We start from the raw sequence: 20758 nt of genomic DNA on the forward strand, positions 1-20758 counted from the left end.
CCATTAAAGAATAGGGTGGTTTCTAAATACTCCCGTGCTGTAAAAAAGGATTGTCTATTCCATTAGGAAAAGGGAGGGTTAATTTAATGTTTTGACATGGACCGACAGCCAACAATTAGCAAGCAAATATATAAACATTGAACATAATGTCTAACTTTACATAACTGAGAAGTTTATGGTTTCGCGAAGCCCCACCTCGCCATGTGTCCCTCCAGTTCCATATTACTGAGAACAACTTTTGTTTTGTTTTGGAACCAGCTATAGGGCAGCACAGGCTCCTGTGGGTATAATGTACAAATTTTCCTCATTAAGGCAGAGAGTACATTTAAAAGCTACTTGCCTCTTACAATTAAGGGGAATGAAAAATGGCTGACACCTCTCTCCAACCCAGTTTCTTCTGACTTCCTTCCTTTCCTGGGGTTACAGAGCTGTAACTCCTTGCTATTGCTTCTTGCCCTCCGTGCTGTGAAGGCAATGAATCGAGGTTGTGGAAGCTACCTTCTCCTCCTGCCTTTTACAACTTATGTAATTAGGCTCCGAATCCAAAAATGAAGGGAAAATCTAGACAGATATCTGTGGAATCTTGTGTCTCACAAACAGAGTCTTGCTTAAAAGGCCTTTGTTCTTCAGCAAGAAATCTTAGAGAAATGGAGTCCGTGCCTATCAAAGCTTGTCACCGGTTACGGTGCAACGTGGATGTTTATAATTCTGTAATAAGCACCACTAAGAATCTCAGATTACCGAAGCACAACAGGGTGGCAGTGTAGTAGGACTCAGAAATCTGTCTTAATCTCACCCATATTCTTAAAGTAAAACTATTGAGGCAAATGACTCATGCGTAAAATGGTACAAGGCTAGTTTAATGTATGAAGTTCGAATATGGACAAAACTTAGAAGAAAGAACAGGGATTCTAGGGGCTAGTTATAGAACTAAAAGAATTAAAATAAGGACAAACTTTGCTAGGGCAGTCAGAGCACCAATCAAAAGGAAAAATAATAGACTGACATGAAAAATCGTATTTAAGTGCTGTAGTTGAAAACAAAAATACGAATGAGATGTAGGAGTTGAATAAAATATAAACATTTGGGATTGTTTTAGGTGAGAGTAGAGATTGAAGTACTTTGGTAGGTTAAAATAATACTGATACATTAAAATAATTACAGCTATAAAATGCCTAGTGAAACAATTGCTGTGAACATGCCAAGGATATGCCTAAATGCTTGAGACAATATACTAACTTTTCTATTCTAAAAAAGTAGGAAGAGAGGCTAGTGATGGTTGGCAACTTTCTCCCTGGTTAAACAATACTTGTTCCTCTATACCACAAGTTAAGGAACTTCCATATATAATAGATCTCTGGAACCCCCCCCCCCCATAATCAGTTTAACAGTTAAAGTAAACATAAAACTTGTCATTGTTAACAAAAAGGTGAACTAGTACCAACCAAAAGAAAACCCAGATGTGTATCAGTACACGTTGTTGGGAGTAAAGAAGTGTGGCGTGTTTCTAGATTTTTAATGGGTTTTGTGAGTTAAAATTAATTTGCTTTCCATGAATCTACTTGATCAGTTCCTCATCTTTCCTCACCGGGCCCCACCTCCTTTGTAACGAATGTTTGTCTGTGATAAATGCCAGCGCTCCTCAGGCAGCGTAGCAGTACAATGCCTAGGCCACCAGGGTGCCAAAAAGCTGTGTGGGGACATATCCTTGGGGAATGCCCCCCATCTCCTTGATACTTGAGGTGTAGGGAACGGGATTACAGGATGCATGCCAGCCAAGTGAAGCAAGTAGGGTGCTGTTGGGTGTTTAAGAGCACGAAGATGCCGCCCAGATTAGGAAGCCCTTGATCCATCCATCCTAGAGCTCTCCCTTAGTAATCCTGGCGTCCATTTACTTAGCGCTGTTTATGCTCCGCCAAGTGCTTTACATGCACAATTTTAATTAAGCCTCACAGCCTTATGAGGTAAGTATTCTTTCGATTTTCCAGATGGGGCACTGAGGTTCACAGAGACTTGAGTATTTTTCCTAAGATCACACAGAAATTAACCACAAGAGCTAGAATTGAGCCTAGACCTATTTGATTTCTACATGCCTGTACTTAACCACTCAGCCACATACCTCACCTACCAAGAAGTACAAAGGAGGCCCTTTTGAGCCTAGGAACACGTGTGATAAAGCTCCTGTGAAACTCTGTGCTCCATGTTGCATCTGTGATCTGCTGTGCCTGGTAAGGTACTTAATGAACGCATTGAATAATGTGGAAACATATCAGTTGGACTCAAAACTTTTTATTTGAATGGGTCACATTCAGAGTGATGTTTTAGAAATAAATCCTGACTATTGACATGTTTTAATTTTCCTTTATTTAAACTTAAACCTTCAGTGGTATAATCAGCCATTTGGGAAGACCCATTGTAAGTGCCCAATTAAAATTTAATTTGAATTCCACTTCTGTACTTTTACTGTGACTTTTTTTCCCTTCTATTTTCCCTATTCCTGACCTTTATGTTTTCATCTCCAAGCAATCACCATTTTATTGGTTATGAGACTGATGAGTTGAATAATTCCAGCCGTTTGAAAGTATTCCCAAGAAAAGCCAGGACCCCAGAATAACTAGTTTCCTTTTTGCCTTAACAGATGATGTGGATAAGAAAATTTTCATGTCTTTGGCTAAAAAACAAAACAAAATTCTTAATTGGCATATTGTGATTGGTTTGATTATAGAGTAATGTAAGTTGGTCTAAAATCAAAAGTTGGTTATTCTCTTTATAGTTCAATTTACCAAAAATATTAGTGTAAACTTATAAACACAGTCTTACTCATAAAAGAAATGAAAGACAGTTTCAGGAAACGACAGCTGTTTATGCACGCTAACCTAGCGGCAAACTTAAAAAAAAAAAAAAAAAAGAACAGTTAATGGTTTAAGTGAAACAATCCCCCTCCCAATCTAATCTGACTTTAACTTGATACGTCTATTGCCTGATTTCTAAAAGCTATACAATAGGTTTTACTATACTGTATTAAATCTATACTTTAATGGTCTTTCTACCATCTGCCAAATGTTATTTTTTGAGTGAAAAGAGAATAAGATGGTGAAGACTCATGGATGATGCCTTTATAATTACTCAGGTGGCCCACTTTCATTGCCTTCTAGCAAACTCAAGGACATACTACTTGGTAACATATCAGAAGAGCCTTATACTAAAACCAGATGAAATGTAGCTACTTATAAATTTATATGCTGGCAAGAAGCAAAGATGCAAGGATTTAAAATGCAAGGACTTTTATGTCTGTGAGTATTGGTAAATACAAACTAAATGCCAATAGCTTGTAAACATGCTAATTTTGAACCCGTTTATTACCACTTACATATTTATATTCAGGTGCTTAGTTGACTTTATCATTAAGAAGCTTAAATCGTTTCCTTATATCCAGGAGAACCAAATCACTGAGGTCCATTGGTAGTGACAGAATTGTTCATCCTTTCTATCAAAATCGACCACAGATCACTAGGGGGCAGGAAGCCATTAGAATTTCTCATTATCTTACTCATTTGTTGACAAAAAAGATGGTGTAAATATTGTAGTGCAGTACTTGGCTCTGAATCGAATGTATCCATACACTCATCATCATTGTGACCAAGTAAGACGTCACAGGAAACTCTCAGGCCGGGGATGACAAATATGTAAAAGACATTTCCTTTCAGAATCAGGAATGTTAACAATTTTATGTGAGAAAATTGCATGACTCTCTGTACTTACCTATGTGAGAAAGGAATAGTTTAAAGAGGACAGCCTAGGAAGCCCCCACCTAAGCTTTATTTCAGAAGTTACTATGTTGTTTTTATTGTACTTAATACTAGTCAGAATCAGCAAAGCTCATTTTTGGATGACAGAAATAGAATTCCATCCAGATTATGAAGGCCATCTTTTCTTTCAAATGCTTATGCATTCCCTGATGTGGGAGAAAATATTTTAAGAGACAATCTCTTTAAAAAAAAAAAAGGGTAAAGCATTGTTGCAAAAAATACAATTCTACCCAGAATCACTGAGGCAGTTTAGGAGAGTTGTGAACTGAGGAATTTGAAGGAAAGCTCCTTCTCAGGGTTCATGTGTGTACTTTATTTTTGTTTGCAGAGTGTGCAACATTTAATATTTGAAGAAAACAATGTTAGTGTGATGGCTGAAGGCACTCAGTAAAGAGAACATGAACTTTTAAATTTGTTAGATAGATCTTCCAATCAGAGATTTGCCATTAACAAGTTAAAATGCATCGTGTGGCACCTGGCTGGCTCAGTCAGTACAGCGTGTGGTGCTTGATGTCGGAGTCGTGAGTTCGAATCCCACCTTGGGTGTAGAGATTACTTACATAAATAAACTTTTTAAAAAAGGTTAAAGCACATTGTAAAATTATTTGATTTGAATGACGAAAGACCTCTTAACTGCTTCCTTTCTCCCTACTTTCCTCTACCTGGCTGACCACTTACTCTTCATGTTGTTGTGTGTGTCCTACCCATTCTAGCTTAAATCACAAGAAAAAAGGTGCCCCTAAAGTTGAAGAATTGTATTAGTAGTAAGAACACCTTGTATTTGAAGGGTTCAATGAGTTACATTAAGGAAGAAATTAAATAAATTTAAGTCCCAGGAACTATGCTTTTGCTTCCATTCCTTGTTCTAGTAATATTATGCTGGCCTAGTGCCCCAAGCCATGAAATTCTGACCTAAGAATTATGTTGTATCTTGTAGAGCAGTCAACTTGTAATATTATTTTTCTTGAGTTTTGTCTTTTTCTGTGTGGCAGTGGTGAAATAGGGCCTTCTAAACCTCTGGAGAAGTGAGATCTGAATTTGGAGAGGACATGGGGAAGAATCAATCTTCAACAGATAATCTTTAAGTCCAGACCCAGGAATATCAGATCTGAAGTGACACCATCTTTTCTGTCTTCCTGACAAACCTCATCAGTCCCAAAGGTTCCAGTTTCAAGGATCCAAGAAAACTCAGTAAAGATCACTTTGGAATCACTTTGCTGTGACAAAATTGATTCACGGTGACTCTCCTAGTATTTGTGGAAAATCTGCTAAAGAAAAGTAACAGAATATTCATATGGCATCAGTGGTTAAAGCTACACTAAAATGAGACTTTATATGCTAATTATCTTCCATGGTCCCTTCTAAAATAAAAGGGGTTGCTAGGCTACCATAAATATATTATAAAGAGATAATAACGTATCTGTGTAAACACATATAATCCTAAAATTAAAATAATCTCAATCACAGTTTACATATTATGAAATGTAGTTAGACAATTAAAAAAATTACACTCCAAAATCTACAGTTTAGAGTATAAATAAAGAGATGTGGGTACAGAGAAAAAAACAATGAGATCAATTTTTTAACAAGAAAAGATAATCTACTTATTACTCGTTGTAATGTAACATTTGCCCTTCCTCCTTTTTCACTGTCTATACTCGTCACAAACTTGATTATTAATATTAATGAAGCTCCCTTTAAGCCTGTTAACTCAAAGGAAAACCAAAGTGGTTATTACTTCAATAGTAGATTTTCATAAATCACAGACAACAAAAAGAATGTATCTTAAGACACATTATTTTCTTCTGAATTTAGTAATATAACCTAATAAGGTAGAATGAGTTTCTGTTAAATATTTATTCTCAGTATTAACATATAATACCATATTTCTCAGCTTTCAAATTTCAAGATAAAATTTAACTAAGTATTGAGTGAAACAATGATTGATGTGTTTAAAACAAACAAACAAACAAAACACCTTTCACCGGGAAATGAAATGTTTGAGGAGATTTTAACCTGGCTTCAAATACTTTGTTTTTTATATATATATATATATATGCTCATACACACGTTTCTTAACCATACGAATCTTACAGCCATACTATTTCCTTATTGTGAGATACTCATAGTTTTACTTTTGTTTAACTGTCTATCCAATTCATTATTTATTATTATTGTCTCTTATGCAATATCCTGATGTTATATATTTCCAGAAATGCTTATTTTGTTTTTATGCCTATTTCTTCAAATGTTTTAGTAAAGAATTACAAAAAGAAATCTAACTTAGAGTATATATAATAGTATATGCAAAAGTTAAGTCATTTAAAATCTCTAGCTATAAAGTGGGATGATAACTTGAATATTCCTTCTAATAATTAGACTAACAAAAACTTAGATAAAGTCAATTAGAATGAAAGTTAATTAGAATGTGGTAGTGGGTATAGGGGCCTGAAGGGATAGGAGAAGTAAAGACTTTGAGTTCATACGAATTCAACTGCCTTAAGAGAAGTAAGTTTAGAAAAGTGTTAGATTCTAAAAAACAAAAAATAAAAAACTATAGCGAATCTCTTGGGAAGCATATGAACCTGCAGACTTATAACAAGTAGGAAACAGACAAGATAAAAGATTACCTGTAATTAAAGGTACCAGATTGACACAGTAGAGACTCAACACATAATGATGTAGAAGTAGATTTAGAAAAGAAATGTGGCTTAAATTTTGACTGTACCAAACTATAACTGTAATGAATTACAATAACTATAAGTGATATAAATGCATTCTATAATGTGATTATTTTCTGTATGTTAGTATGAAATGGAGTTACTGAGTGACATGGAAAATTTTTGTTACATATTTTAATCCGTTGCTTTTACCTAATAAAATTTCCTCCTCTATGTTCAGAAGTTAAACTGTCTGTATATTACCTTTATTTATACAGTATTTCTTCAACCTGGCTCTTTTACAGAATGACTTGTCTGAAAAATTATTATCAACCCCATCCATTCCCTAATACAAAAATAATAAAATATCGGAGATAGCTAATTATTGTGTTCCTGAGCAGCTTAAGAAGTGCACAAAGCAGGGACACCGGGCTGGCTCAGTCTGTAGAGCATGCGACTCTTGAGCTCAAGGCTGTGAGTTAGAGCCCCAGGTTGCAGGTAGAGATTACTTAAAATCTTAAAAAAAAAAAAAAAAAAAAAAAAAAAAAAGCATGCAAAGCAAAACTACAAAAAGTTCTTATCGCCAAATCCTGGATTATTTTATATAGAATGATTAGAAAAGTACTATCTTATGGCAAACACAGATGGCAAAAAATCAATTAGGTTTCCTCATAATATAAAAAGGAATAATATTGGCGCCTGGGTGGCTTGGTCGGTTGAGCGTCCAACTCTTGATTTCGGCCCAGGTCATGATCCCACGGTCATGGGATGGAGCTCCATAATATTGGGCTCCTCACTGAGCATGGAGCCTGCTTAAAATTCTCTCTTTCTCCCTCTGCCCTTCTCCCCGCTCGTGCTCTCTCTCTCTCTAAAATAAAATCAAAAAAGAAATAATCATTTATAAAAAAATGCACTGACATAGTATTTAGTTCTTTCAGAGGGTTAATTTTCAAAATGACAATGTATTCAGAGAAATAACTTCCTTACCAATATAATTCATTTTGTCTATGTTCAGCTTAAGAGATGAAAGTTGCACCCATCCCCCAAAGTGGTCAGCAAAGTGTATTCTCTTCATTGTAGTCCAGTTCCCAAAGATGATTGCCGTAATTGCACAGAATCTAGTTAAGTATTAACAATTGCGACAATATTGGGTCAGTCAGACTATTCCACAAGATTCTATCCTCGAAGCTAGCACTGTACAGAACTGAAGTAAGGCCCAGTTAGTGTCATTGTCACAGATTCACTTCTTTTCTGGAAAAGACTCTCTTCCAGGTGCAGGTCTTAGCTTTCCATACCAGGAAGTGTCCTCCTCCAGAGCACAGTGTATCTGCAGTTTAGTTGTAACTTTTATTTTATTTTATTTTATTTTATTTTTTAATTTTTTTTTTTAACATTTATTTATTTTTGAGACAGAGAGAGACAGAGCATGAACGGGGGAGGGTCAGAGAGAGAAGGAGACACAGAATCGGAAACAGGCTCCAGGCTCTGAGCCATCAGCCCAGAGCCTGACGCGGGGCTCGAACTCACAGACCGCGAGATCGTGACCTGGCTGAAGTCGGAGGCTTAACCGACTGCGCCACCCAGGCGCCCCTAGTTGTAACTTTTAAAGACTCAGGTTTTTAAGACTAAAAGAGCAAATGGTGAAATTTTTCCTATAGTGACAGGTGATTGGATAAAAATTTGGGGACAGGGTACTTCCAATGAAGTATAAAATGGAAGTATTTATAGAGATTTTGTTTTGTTTTTTAATGTTTGTTTATTCTTGAGAGAGGGAGAGAGACATAGGGCAAGCAGGGGAGGGGCAGAGAGAGAGAGAGACAGAGACAGAGACAGAGAGAGAGAGAGAGAGACAGAATCTGAAGCAGACTCCAGGCTCCAAGCTGTCAGCTCAAACTCACAAACCATGAGGTCATGACCTGAGCCGAAGTCAGACTGAGCCACCCAGGCGCCCCTATAGAGATCTTAAATAACCAGTTCAGCTCCACTTTGCTGGTAGGCCCTCAAATTACAGGCTGCTACTTACTCCGCTTTCTCTTCAGGCCAACATTAACTCCTCAAAACAATCCACAACCTTTATGAAAGTTGTGTCTGGGTAGGGATTGAGAGGATTCCAGAAAATCCATAAGTTCCCCTCCCCCCCCCCCCCCCCCCCCCCCCCCCCGGTAATTCTGGAAAAATTTCTTCTTATTCAGTCTCCTTAGGGCAGGCCTGACTACCCAGGAACATAGTTCTAGACTTAATCTTACTCATCTTTGTATCTCTAGTACAAGTATTTTCAGATGTGAATTTGTTTCAGTTTTTGGTCCTGGTAGTATTATTTAGTACAGAAATGTAAGAGAGAGGCAGAGTATCTTCTTCTTATATGGGAAAAAAAATGAAGTTATTATTTCCCAGTTTTTGGTTAAATAATGTGCCTCAGGCCGCTCTTCATAAACACTGAGCTAGTGAATCACTACTGTGTTCCAGGTATTCTTCTGGGTGGTGGGGATTATTAATTAGAGGGTTTGACATATGTTGAAGCTCTTGTTTTTTCCAGACTGTGTAGAATTTCAGTTTTTGGATTTTAAAAATATTTGAAACACCCCAGTATTTATAATCTGCCAAAGAGATTTTTCCCTTGTTGAAAATCAGTAATAATTTCTATGTAAATAGTAAACTACCAAACTTTGTTTCAATTGAATGTTAATAAGCAAGCTTTAAAAATCCTTGTAAAATTACAGGAAAATTTAGAAAAATTATTGACAATCCTACCATCTAGAGATAATCAATTTTGATTCATTTTCAATATATGTAAGATTATCCTACATACAGAATAGGCTACAAAAGTCTTATATCTTATTTTCCCATTTAACTATACCAGGAACATTTTCCTATGTCATTAAAAATTCTTGTACACAATTTTATGGTTACATAATAATTCATCATAGGAATGTATTACACTTCATGTAATCATTTTCTTATTGTCAGATATTTAAGCCATGTCCTTTTTATTATTGTTGTTATTACAAATAATATACCTGTATGTTCTATTATTTCCTTAAGATTAACCCTACAAAGAGTAGTGCTAAATGAAGGGTATGATCATATTTAAGGTAAAGAAAAAAATCTTGTCACATTGCCCTCCAGAAAGAGTGTACTAATTTATATTCCCACCAGCAGCATTTACCTGTTTGGCTGCACCATTGCTGGCATTGATGAATATTATTTGATTATAAATTTGCAAATTTGATCATTTTTAATGGGCTACATTTTAAATGAATTATGAGCCACAATCATCAAAGAGAAAAGAAGAAATAAAAAAAATCAATACAAATAAGCAACAATATAAAAATTCCGAGAACAGTCAATATATGACAATATTCTAGGACTACAAATGTTTATTTCATATAAAATCAAAATGCAAACACTATGTCTATTTGGGAAAAACTCAGATGCCATTTAAAGTATAAAACATAGGGACATCCAGCTGGTTCAGCTGGTAGAGCATGTGATTTGATCACAGGGACCTGAGTTCAAGCCCCATGTTGGGAGTAGAATTTACTTGAAAAAAAGTATAAAACATCGATATACTAGGTAAGAAGAGCAGAAAAAGTATATATAAATACTGAAAATACAGATAAAATTGCTATTGTAGTTTTGGAAAGCAGTGTTAAAGATGAATATGGAGTTAGACTGCAGGATTTATTTATAATAACTATGCATATAGTACATAGTTACTATACAAAGGAACCTCTCTCTTCCTGAAGCTGCAATTTTAGTGCTTGTAAGAACTAGCATGTTTATTTTTTGCAGCCTTGCTTTGCTTGAAGGAAGTGTATGAGGGCTGTCTGAACACGAGAGATCTGATGAGTTTGTTTCTCACTGTTCTGCTTTCACAGTTGTAGCGGAGATCCTGTCTCTCAATCACACTGTATCATCAGTTCTACAAAGAATTTGTATTGCTTTCCAGCCCTCTAATCCCCCTCTCCCCTTTTAATTACATAAAAGGCAAAAATTTCCAAGAATAAAATCAAGAGGTCTGTACTCACAATTCAAGACAACTTTAATAGAAACTTTTTGGTTTTATTTTGTTTCCCTAATATTTTCTTTAAAAGGGTTCCTAGTCCCAAATCAACTTCTTTCATAGAAAAAGAGATGGGAATTGTGGTTAAAACCAGTGTCCTCTGTAACCCACGAGACTAACAAATAGCAGATGTATTTTTTAAAATTGGAAATGACATACACAAGTAGATAAAAGAAAGGAATATTCATTGAGTGATTTTATAGGGTTCTGTCAGCATTGCTTTTTGGTCACAGATAGCTATGTGTGTTTTGTTTTGTTCTGTTTTTTTGGCAAAAACTCCTCTCCAGCATTGTCTCACCCAAATCTGAAAGGGGCTATATACTACCAGCCTCCTTCAAAACCTGGATCCCCCTTCCCGTGGCCTCAGGAAAAAAATCACGACAGGTAAAGCTCCTAAATGTATCCTGTCCACCCGAAGAGACTATTTGGTGCTTGTGTCCCCCTCTCCTTATAGTGACACTAATCTTCTGTCCAGAACTTGTATTTGCCTCAGCATACGCTGCTCATAACTCCGCCCATGCCACAACGCATGGCAAGAAGGCCCTCCCTCCTTTCTTTGCTGGCAAACTTGAGCGCCTGGCTCAGCGGTGCCATCGCTTCCAGGAAGCCCTCACCAACACACCCTGCGCTGTTCGGATGTTCCCCTACTTTGTGTTCCCATAGCACTTCTCTCAAATTACGTTTATCTTTTTATTAGAGCCTTAACTTCATAAAAACAGCCCATTTCATTTGTCTTTTTACTCTCACATAATAGGTATCTGTTAAAGCTCGTTGAATGTCTCCAGCTTTCCCCCCTAATGTGAAGTGTTGCCGCTGTTTTCGTGACAGCAATTTGGTTACTGTCGTCCTTCGAGAGTCCAAATATAGGGGTCTGCTTCTACCTCCTAGCAGCTGGTGCCAGATAGTACTTCCAGACCCATTCTCAAATTCCTCTTAAACATAATAGAATGAATTACATTCCTTTTTCACCTACCTACTCTGAGGGTTTAGGTCTCTAATGTAACGTCAGCATAGCTAAAGAAAACAATTTCAGTTGAGCTGGGTCATAAACAAAACTCGGTCATAAACACCAGCGCAAGCTCATGCTGGGGATGAGAGAATCTTGGGGGGCGTCAGCCTAAGTTACTTAGTGGTGCTTCAAGGTGCAGGTTTTGATTAATTTATAGATTTTTCCGGTGAAGAACTCAAATTGGGGAATAAAGCACTTGAAAAAGAAAATAAGGAAAGCAGCGGAGAGAACCGGGAGACGAAATCAGGGAGCTCTAAGAGGCAGGACAAGCAGGAAAAATGGAGAGCGAGGTGGAGAAAGTTTAAACCCTGGGAGGACGACTCGCAGCCGCTTCCCGATCTCCAATTGTGCAGGCCGCCCGCGCGCGGGCAGAAAAACCGTCGGCCTCTCAGGTCGCACCGGCCGGCTACTGCTGTCCCGACACCAGGCGGTTTTTATCGAGCGCTCACACCCACAGAGACGCGGCGAAGCACGCGAAGTAAAATTCCAGGAGGCCGACGACCCGTCTCAGGAACTTCAAAGTCATTTTTTTTGTCCCCGCCGGAGGAAGCCGCCCTCACGCCCAGGCCACACCAACTCCCAGTCCCTTCCGTTTGAAGGGAGCAGGAGGAAAAAAAAAACCAAACCCGGCTCTGGACCTAGTTTCTTAGAGCAACCAACTCCGAAGGAACTGCCCCCACCCCAGCGTGTTAGATTGGTTGGGATACTCGGCTTTGAGACGCATTTATGGTCTTAGGAACTGAGCGAAGCGCTCAGGTGGCTCCGCTCTCCCGACTCCGCTTCCGCGTCTCCTCCTTGCGCCACGCCCCAGCTTTCCCTTCCCCACCCACTTGGGAGTCCGAGCTGCTTATTGGTTGTATGCCCTGCCAATCCAGCGGACGTTGACGAATCCCACCTTAGGAAAGGCAAAGAACGAACTAAAGCGCCTACACCTGGCCGGGGGGCGCGAGCCTAACGCTCGTAAGCTGGTGGCTGCGCGCGTGGAAGGGCGGCTGGAGGCCGCTGGGGAGACCCGGTGGGGGGGCTTCATTTGCATAACGGCCGCCCCCGCCTCTGAGCGCCGGCCGGGGTCCCGCCCCTCACCCAACTAGAAATCTGTTGGGCTACGGGCGGGTCACTCCGACCCAGGCAAGCCTGTGGCGGGCGGTCCTGGGAGCGGATTGGCTCCGGTAGTTTCCAGAAGGCGGCAGGGAGGCGGCTATAAGAGCAGGGAGCCGAGCAGGGGGAGTGGGAGACGGTGTCTGCGCTCGCGGTGTCTAGTGCGAGGCGACCGTTAGTTGACGCCGCAGGTTTTCTGTCCTAGGTGTTGCCGCCTAACGTCGCTTGCCTATCGTTCAGTCAGGATGTCTGCCCGCGGCCCGGCTATCGGCATCGACCTAGGCACCACCTACTCGTGCGTGGGGGTCTTCCAACATGGCAAGGTGGAGATCATCGCCAACGACCAGGGCAACCGCACCACCCCCAGCTACGTGGCCTTCACCGACACCGAGCGCCTCATCGGCGACGCCGCCAAGAACCAGGTGGCCATGAATCCCACCAACACCATCTTCGACGCCAAGAGGCTGATCGGACGGAAGTTCGAGGACTCCACGGTGCAGTCGGACATGAAACATTGGCCGTTCAGGGTGGTGAGCGAGGGAGGAAAGCCCAAAGTGCAGGTGGAGTACAAGGGAGAGATCAAGACCTTCTTCCCGGAGGAGATCTCCTCCATGGTCCTCACTAAGATGAAGGAGATCGCCGAAGCCTACCTGGGAGGCAAGGTGCAGAGCGCGGTCATCACGGTCCCGGCCTATTTCAATGACTCGCAGCGCCAGGCCACCAAGGACGCGGGCACCATCACGGGCCTCAACGTGCTGCGCATCATTAACGAGCCCACCGCGGCGGCCATTGCCTACGGCCTGGACAAGAAGGGCTGCGCCGGCGGCGAGAAGAACGTGCTCATCTTTGACCTGGGCGGCGGCACCTTCGACGTGTCCATCCTGACCATCGAGGACGGCATCTTCGAAGTGAAGTCCACGGCCGGCGACACCCACCTGGGCGGCGAGGACTTCGACAACCGCATGGTGAGCCACCTGGCGGAGGAGTTCAAGCGCAAGCACAAGAAGGACATTGGGCCCAACAAGCGCGCTGTGCGGCGGCTGCGTACCGCCTGCGAGCGCGCCAAGCGCACCTTGAGCTCGTCTACGCAGGCGAGCATTGAGATCGACTCGCTGTACGAGGGCGTGGACTTCTACACGTCCATCACCCGCGCCCGCTTCGAGGAGCTCAACGCTGACCTGTTCCGCGGAACCCTGGAGCCGGTGGAGAAGGCGCTGCGTGACGCCAAGCTAGACAAAGGCCAGATCCAGGAGATCGTGCTGGTGGGCGGCTCCACCCGCATCCCCAAGATCCAGAAGCTGCTGCAGGATTTCTTCAACGGCAAGGAGCTGAACAAGAGCATCAACCCCGACGAGGCGGTGGCCTACGGGGCCGCGGTGCAGGCGGCCATTCTCATCGGGGACAAGTCAGAGAACGTGCAGGACCTCCTGCTGCTCGACGTGACCCCGTTGTCGCTGGGCATTGAGACGGCTGGCGGCGTCATGACCCCGCTCATCAAGAGAAACACCACGATCCCTACCAAGCAGACGCAGACCTTCACCACCTACTCTGACAACCAGAGCAGCGTGCTGGTGCAGGTGTACGAGGGCGAACGGGCCATGACCAAGGACAATAACCTGCTGGGCAAGTTCGACCTGACCGGGATTCCCCCTGCGCCCCGCGGGGTCCCCCAGATCGAGGTAACCTTCGACATCGACGCCAACGGCATCCTCAACGTCACCGCCGCTGACAAGAGCACCGGTAAAGAAAACAAAATCACCATAACCAACGACAAGGGTCGTCTGAGCAAGGACGACATTGACCGGATGGTGCAGGAAGCGGAGCGGTACAAGTCGGAAGATGAGGCCAATCGTGACCGGGTCGCCGCCAAAAATGCGGTAGAGTCCTATACCTACAACATCAAGCAGACGGTGGAAGACGAGAAACTGAGGGGCAAGATTAGCGAGCAGGACAAAAACAAGATCCTCGACAAGTGCCAGGAGGTGATCAACTGGCTCGACAGAAACCAGATGGCGGAGAAAGATGAGTATGAACACAAGCAGAAAGAGCTCGAAAGAGTGTGCAACCCCATCATCAGCAAACTTTACCAAGGCGGTCCTGGCGGCGGCGGCAGCGGCGGCGGTTCTGGAGCCTCCGGGGGACCGACCATCGAGGAAGTGGACTAAGCTTGCACTCGAGTCAGCGTAAACCTCTTTTCCTTTCTCTTTTTTTTCTTCTGTTTTTTTCCCCCCTTTGAAATGCCTTTGTGCCAAGTCTGAGGTCTGTTGCTGGAAGTCTTTAGCCCGTGTATGCATATAAAAGGAAGGGTGCAACAACTTAGTTTAATTATAAAAGGTTAGTTCTACAGTTTGATTTTTAAAACCATTATTTGAGGTTTCTCTTTAACGCATTTTGGGTGTTTGCTGACGTGAGCATTTTTGAGTAGCTTAGTTTGTGCATGGAGATTTATTTGAAATGAGAAACCTGAAGTTTGCACACAAGTTCTGTGGAAGCTTGGTAACAAAAAAACATATAGAAGCTTGAGTTGTTTATTTTTATGTACTACTTTAAGATTAAAATGAACGTTTAGTAACGTTAGGGACAGGCATACTTTTTGCAAACAAATGCATAAATACAAATTTAAAGTAAAGCTGAAATTGATGTCAAAATTACTGTCTTGGAGTTTTTACTTTTCCCTTCTTACAGTTTTAAACATGTTGGTCTTTAGGAGATTCGTATGAGGTGAAGTGTGTCTAAGTCAGTCTTGTCTAATTCTCAGATGAGATTCCTGCTTTGAATTACCAATAATTTAAGAGGAGAAGATCTGGGTAAACTCTCTCCCTCCTTTTAATAAAGAAACCAGACAGGTCTGGTGTACCCAGTGTACCCAGACTCCTTAGGCTTGGCTTAAGTGTTCAAGTAAAAATCCACCGGAATATTCCAGCAGAATACAAACTATATTCTGGGGTTAAGTATAAAGTAAACACTGGGGCAGGAGTTGTCCTCGGACAATAGCCTTAGTATGGAACAAGTTGCTTTTTGTGCATGCAGGTGCCTGAAACAAGAGCCAGCAGAGCAAACTTCAAAGCCACTTAATATTAGAGTCCAATGTAGTCAAACTTGTTTTTAACTTTAATTTTCTAGTGAAACAGCTTAACTTGTGAGCCAAATAAGGCTGTGTTTTCAATAGTTACCATTACCTGGGGGATAGAGGGAGATAAAGATTTTTTTTTTTTCTGATTTGAGAATCCTAATGCTTTTGCAATACCTGCCTTAACTCACTAGAATAGAGTTCTTTTCTAAAAGAGAAAAGTGCAAGGTAGTCCTGTGTTTTGTTAATACACAACATACCCATTTTCTCATATATTTGGTTTGAGATTGTTACAGATAAGAATATGGTAACCCTTTGGGATCCACTATCCTGGGCTTAAGCTTTAAAATCCACATCCGTTGGAGAAGGGGGTTCATGTTTGTATTTTTTAGCGGAATGACACTTCTGCTTTGTTCTGATTTATTCTCTTTAAGGGGAACTTGGGAAACATTCAGTAAATCTGATTGGAAAACAGTTAACCTAATGTGTTCGTCACATATAGACACTTCGATACCTCTTTTCAAGTGATGTAGATTTGCTCCATGTTGTTCATAAGATAACAGTGAATTATAGAAACTACGTTTTTAGTAGTGGACCCTTCTGTATCATGTAGAGAGATTAATATTTTAAATAATATAAAAACTAGAGAACAAATTAGCCTAAAAATGTTGAGCTTTATAATAAGCCTGACCTACAAGAGCTGACTCGTATATACATTAAGTTTTATTTTTTAATTTTTTAAGCAAAGTCATTTGAGTGGATGGGAGTGAAATAAAAAGGCAATATTGAAATTGTCTCAAAATAAACTTAAAAAATATTTAAGGAAATTGCTCTTTACACTGAAAAGCTGGTAACTCAGGTATTTTAATGCTAATGCCACATTGATGGAAAGTTTTCAGCAAGAAGGCATTAAGAGTGTTTAATTAACTACAGATAGCATCACATAAATATTTGACAAATTACCTTAGTACTAACAGAATCAGGTGAATACTAGCATTAGAGTGATGTTTAACATGAATTTTTTCCAACATAATGCTCATTCTATTAACCTTTTCTTAGTCCTTTATTTGTTGAAAGCACTTATCCCTTGCTCTAACTTCAAAATATAATGGAATCTTTCTGTAAGTGCAAAAGGGCAATTTGGTAATAGTATGTTTCATTTTAGACCTTTCTTTAGAAATTAGTTTCTAAAGTATCAGAAAAAATGACCAATGGTAGTCTCTTTGACTATCCTATGGCGTGGCCTCTGGTAATTTGCCATAACACAAATACCAGTATGCAGATACTGCATTTTCTGTTATTCTGAAAAGTAAGTTGCAAAACCCCAGCCTTCTTGAGTGTTTTTAATTTTGTCTTCTCAAATTTATCTAGATCTGAATATTGCAAAGATAAAGGCACCAAACTAGCCATTCAGTGTTTCCATGGGTCATTTGAAACCGGTAACTGGATAACTCCTGGGAACTCCTTAGCAGATGTTAGATCAGCCATAGTCAAATGACAATGGAAAAAGTACTTGATGTTGGATGAGGCTAAATTACAGTTTAAGGAATAATTAGCATCACTTGAACTTGAAAGTAGTGTTACACTAGGGACTAGTCATGTCTAAGGCTAATGCAGTACATACAGAATGCTAAGGGATTAAAAACATTTCTCAGATGGGCACTTAAATCCTTACCTGAATGTCTGACTAATATAGTTCCTGTTTTGAGGCAGTAAGTCTAAACACCTGTCAAAATAAGACCTAGCAGGTTGTTTACAGGACTTGAGACCCAGAAATTTCAAAACAAGCTTACTCTAAATTTTTTATTGCATTAGTTTGATGTGTATAGTGGTAATTAATGGTTGTTCATGAGGAGATTTTTTTTTTAAGTTTATTTTTGAGGAGGGGTGGAGGGGCAGAGAGTGAGAATTCCAAGGAGGCTCCATGCTCAGCACAAAGCTTGAGAGGCTGGATCCCACGACCGACCACGAGATCAAAACCCTGAGATCACAACCTGAGCTGAAATCAAGAGTTGGATGCTTAACCAACTGAGCCACCCAGGCACCCTCATGAGGAGGTATTAATGCTATTCACATCTTTAAACTTAGCATGCATAATAGGATATTTAATGTATCACCTGTATGATATGTCAGGGAGACTTAATGAGAATTTCTTTATCCTATGAATTGAATGTAGTTTATAATGTGCTGTGAGGCATGTTCCCTTTGCTTTTGAACACTGGAATTAAAGTTTCAAAGAATCTCAAATCCATACATCACAAGACAATTGCTAAGGCAATATGTATGTTTAGGTTAAGGAACAACAACCTAAACAACCTAGTTTAGGTTAGGTTAAGGACTATTCAGTTGCTTCTGTATAATGTCTAAATAGAAATGAGAAAACGGTTTTGAAGGGTTATCCTTAAGCATTAAAATTAGATACAGAAAAGTTGATACATTCCTTAAAAATTATGGATCTTAGAAAAAGAGCCCAATATTTATTCTTGAGATAGCTCTCGGAATACTTCAGGGTATATGCATTTCTGAGATTTAATAGGGTGATGTTTAGTGTTGAAATGTCTTTCCCTTAGAACAAATTAAGAAGCCATAGGTTCTTTTCCTTTTTCAGTTTAGGTTGTTTGTGAATTGAAGATTGAGGAAATAAGCAACCAAAAATGGAGTTGATCTTCAAATACTGGAATTGCTATTTTCTTACATGTTAGTTTTTATTTAATGTTTATTTTTGAGAGCGAGCATGCGAGCACAAGTGGAAGAGGGGCAGAAAGAGAGAGACAGAATCTGAAGCAGTCTCCAGGCTCTGAGCTGTCAGTGCAGAGCCCAAGGCGGAGCTCAAACAAACTGTGAGATCATGACCTCAGCTGAAGTTGGATGCTTAACCAACTGAGCCACCCAGGTGTCCCAAAAATCTTTTTTTTTTTTTTTAGAGGAAGGGAGAGGGGCAGAAGAAGAGAGGGAGAATCCTAAGCAGGCTCCATACTCAGTGCAGAGCCCAAATTGGGGCTTGATCCCACGACCCTAGGATCAAGACCTGAGCTGAAATCAAGAGTCTGTTGCTCAGCTGACTGAGCCATCCGGGCACCCCTCACATGTTAGTTTTTAAAGGTAGAATTATAATACTTTGAAAATCTCTCCATTATGACTTTTTCATATATAAGCATACATTATATTCAGTTAATGTCTTTGGCCTAAAATCTGTGATCAGCAATTTAGTTCTATCTTACATGCTCTTAGTTACATGACCTTGAGAAATTTCTCTTCATTAGGCAAACAAAACAAAACAAAAAACAAAACAATTTCCCTCACAGGACACTTGAAACTGTTAAATATTTAGAATAGTACGTTTATCCCTACTTTATAACATCATGAATTGTTTTTTTAAAGGGAAAACTTTTTGTCATGTTCCTTTTATGTAGATCATTGGAGTTCTCGACTCTTATTTTTTACCTTAATTTTGTACATTAGACAGCTTGAAGTTAATCTATGGTGAAGTATAAAAGGTCTTTGGTTTTCCGTTTGCATTTCTTCATTCACTGGGATAAACTGAAGAGGTTGACTGAAGTGTGGTCTTCCTGATAATGGTTGTGAGGTGAATGGATTCCACCCAGAGTCCTTGGTGTTTCTCAGACCTCTGTGGAGCTTCAGCTCATTTCTCCCAGTCCTCCCCACCCCAAGTGATATACATTGTTAGATGAAAAACTCTTAGTGACTGGGGTTTTCTTACTCCTATTTCAAGTGAGCCATTCACCATAGGCCAGTCCTGAGGCCACAGCCTCAAAGCCCCACTGCCAGTGGATAGGTGGGTTTCCATATAATCTGAACAGCAGTGGACTGGAGTGGAACATGAATCTAGCTGATTACAGTTTTATACCACCGGAACCAGTGATTATGTGTTATCAAGTAGACTGGGAGGGCGAGGTAAGGGGAAGCAGTGGGATGGCTACTGCCATACGTTTTAAATTTATGGGAGTAAAGTTACCAACTATTTACTGAGGAGCTCTTAATCGTATTAGGCTACGGGGATAAAACAAAGGCAGAATATATTAGGCATTCTCAATAATGTAGTGATATCTAGCATTGCTTACATCAGTGTTGGAAGGGGAAAAAAAAATACCAACGTCTGCGTATCTACTTGGTTGCAAGAAAGAATTAGAAGACACATGATTTGAAAAGTGAAAAGCGGACACGTGAAAATGTTATTGAATACTCATGGACACGAAGCAAGTTTTCTTAGAGCAACACTAATTTTGAGTTCGGAAGGGCGGTGCTTTATGCACATTCCTCCTTAAAAATCCTCCTAATTCCTGATTTGGGTATCTTCGGACAGAGGTTCAGAGTTGCCTTGCCCTGGGTCAACACATCTAGTTATGCAGTAGAACCAAGTTAAGAAACCTGATTTCCACGCATCCTTCCCTGAACCTCCCCCACACCCCCATCGACTTAATCCCAACCTGGATTTGAAATTTAGTGCTAGTAAATTTAGTGCGAGTAAATCGGGACAAAGGGATCTTCCCTATGAAACTGGATCTTGGTATTCCAATTACGAACGAAGACAATTCAGTGCTTTGCCTCACAGCTGGAAGGCCAGGTAGAATCGACCCCTGCAGAAATAACCCCTGGGCAGCTACACCACGGATACGCCAAAAAGGCGTCACGGCAAAGGTAGAAAGTAGACGGAGCCCCGCGAGGGCCGGACCGGGCGGAGGCGCCTCCCGCACCGCGTGCGCTGCCTCGCAGTGCCGCGGCCCCTCTGCCCGCCCGCTGCGTCCGCTGAGCCCGCGGCGGAAGCAGGGTCCCCGCCCCCCTCCGCCCTCCGCCCACGGTTGCCCAGCGCAAGCGCGCAGTTGCCTGGGCGACAGTGAGGGGCTGGCTGGGAGAGGCCATGCATCAGGTGACGGTGCCGGAGCTTTATTCCCGGAGGAAGCGGACAGAGGGACAGGGGGCTTCCTCGCCGGAGGTAAGCGCAGCCTCCCTTGGTCGCCCCCACTCCCGAGGCAGGGGCAGGCCGGCCCTGCCGCCTCCTCCCGGCCCGCAGCTCCCGGGGCGCCCTCC

General features: G+C 41.1%; 3 protein-coding genes and 1 non-coding gene across 13 annotated transcripts in view; 3 read left to right on the plus strand and 1 right to left on the minus strand.

The window, feature by feature from the left end:
* Positions 1-6718, plus strand: part of ZBTB1 (zinc finger and BTB domain containing 1) — a 28964-nt gene extending 22246 nt beyond the window's left edge. Inside the window, exons 3-4 of one of the 3 annotated variants that reach the window (XR_002743149.2) lie at positions 3156-3293; positions 4802-6718. Coding sequence is in view for 2 of the 3 variants with exons in the window: in XM_023255765.2 (XP_023111533.1) it covers positions 3156-3216 (61 nt within the window). In the remaining variant the exon portion in view is untranslated. Of the gene's footprint in view, positions 1-3155; positions 3770-4801 lie in introns of those variants that run through there. The other 2 variants (XM_023255766.2, XM_023255765.2) reach the window with 2 other exon arrangements.
* A 797-nt stretch (positions 6719-7515) lies between these two features.
* On the minus strand, positions 7516-7584 carry LOC111561246. Its single transcript, XR_002743598.2, has one exon. It is a non-coding gene; the product is annotated as a small nucleolar RNA SNORD2 (small nucleolar RNA).
* A 4350-nt stretch (positions 7585-11934) lies between these two features.
* HSPA2 (heat shock protein family A (Hsp70) member 2) lies at positions 11935-15287 on the plus strand. 3 transcript variants are annotated; one of them, XM_006932911.5, is made up of 2 exons: positions 11935-12501; positions 12845-15287. In XM_006932911.5, exon 2 carries the CDS (start codon positions 12885-12887, stop codon positions 14802-14804), a length of 1920 nt encoding a protein of 639 aa, XP_006932973.1. In that variant the 5' UTR covers positions 11935-12501; positions 12845-12884; the 3' UTR covers positions 14805-15287. The 3 variants fall into 3 exon arrangements, with proteins under 3 accessions (XP_006932973.1, XP_019688690.1, XP_006932972.1); XM_019833131.3 differs by lacking the exon at positions 11935-12501 and adding an exon at positions 12548-12669; XM_006932910.5 differs by lacking the exon at positions 11935-12501 and adding an exon at positions 12561-12710.
* A 5204-nt stretch (positions 15288-20491) lies between these two features.
* PPP1R36 (protein phosphatase 1 regulatory subunit 36) overlaps positions 20492-20758 on the plus strand; it is a 44098-nt gene continuing 43831 nt past the window's right edge. For 2 of the 6 annotated variants that reach the window (XM_019833133.3, XM_019833137.3), the window contains exon 1: positions 20492-20663. In XM_019833133.3, coding sequence (XP_019688692.2) covers positions 20589-20663 — 75 coding nt within the window. In that variant the 5' untranslated portion in view covers positions 20492-20588. The remainder of the gene's footprint in view (positions 20664-20758) is intronic. The other 4 variants (XM_019833136.3, XM_023255768.2, XM_019833132.3 and 1 more) reach the window with 3 other exon arrangements.

This window comes from Felis catus, chromosome B3 (genome assembly GCF_018350175.1).
Source record: "Felis catus isolate Fca126 chromosome B3, F.catus_Fca126_mat1.0, whole genome shotgun sequence".
NCBI lineage: Eukaryota > Metazoa > Chordata > Mammalia > Carnivora > Felidae > Felis > Felis catus.

Bases quoted from the DNA above. Each gene is read 5' to 3' on its own strand.
- HSPA2 (XM_006932911.5), top strand. From the start codon at position 12,885: ATGTCTGCCCGCGGCCCGGCTATCGGCATCGACCTAGGCACCACCTAC.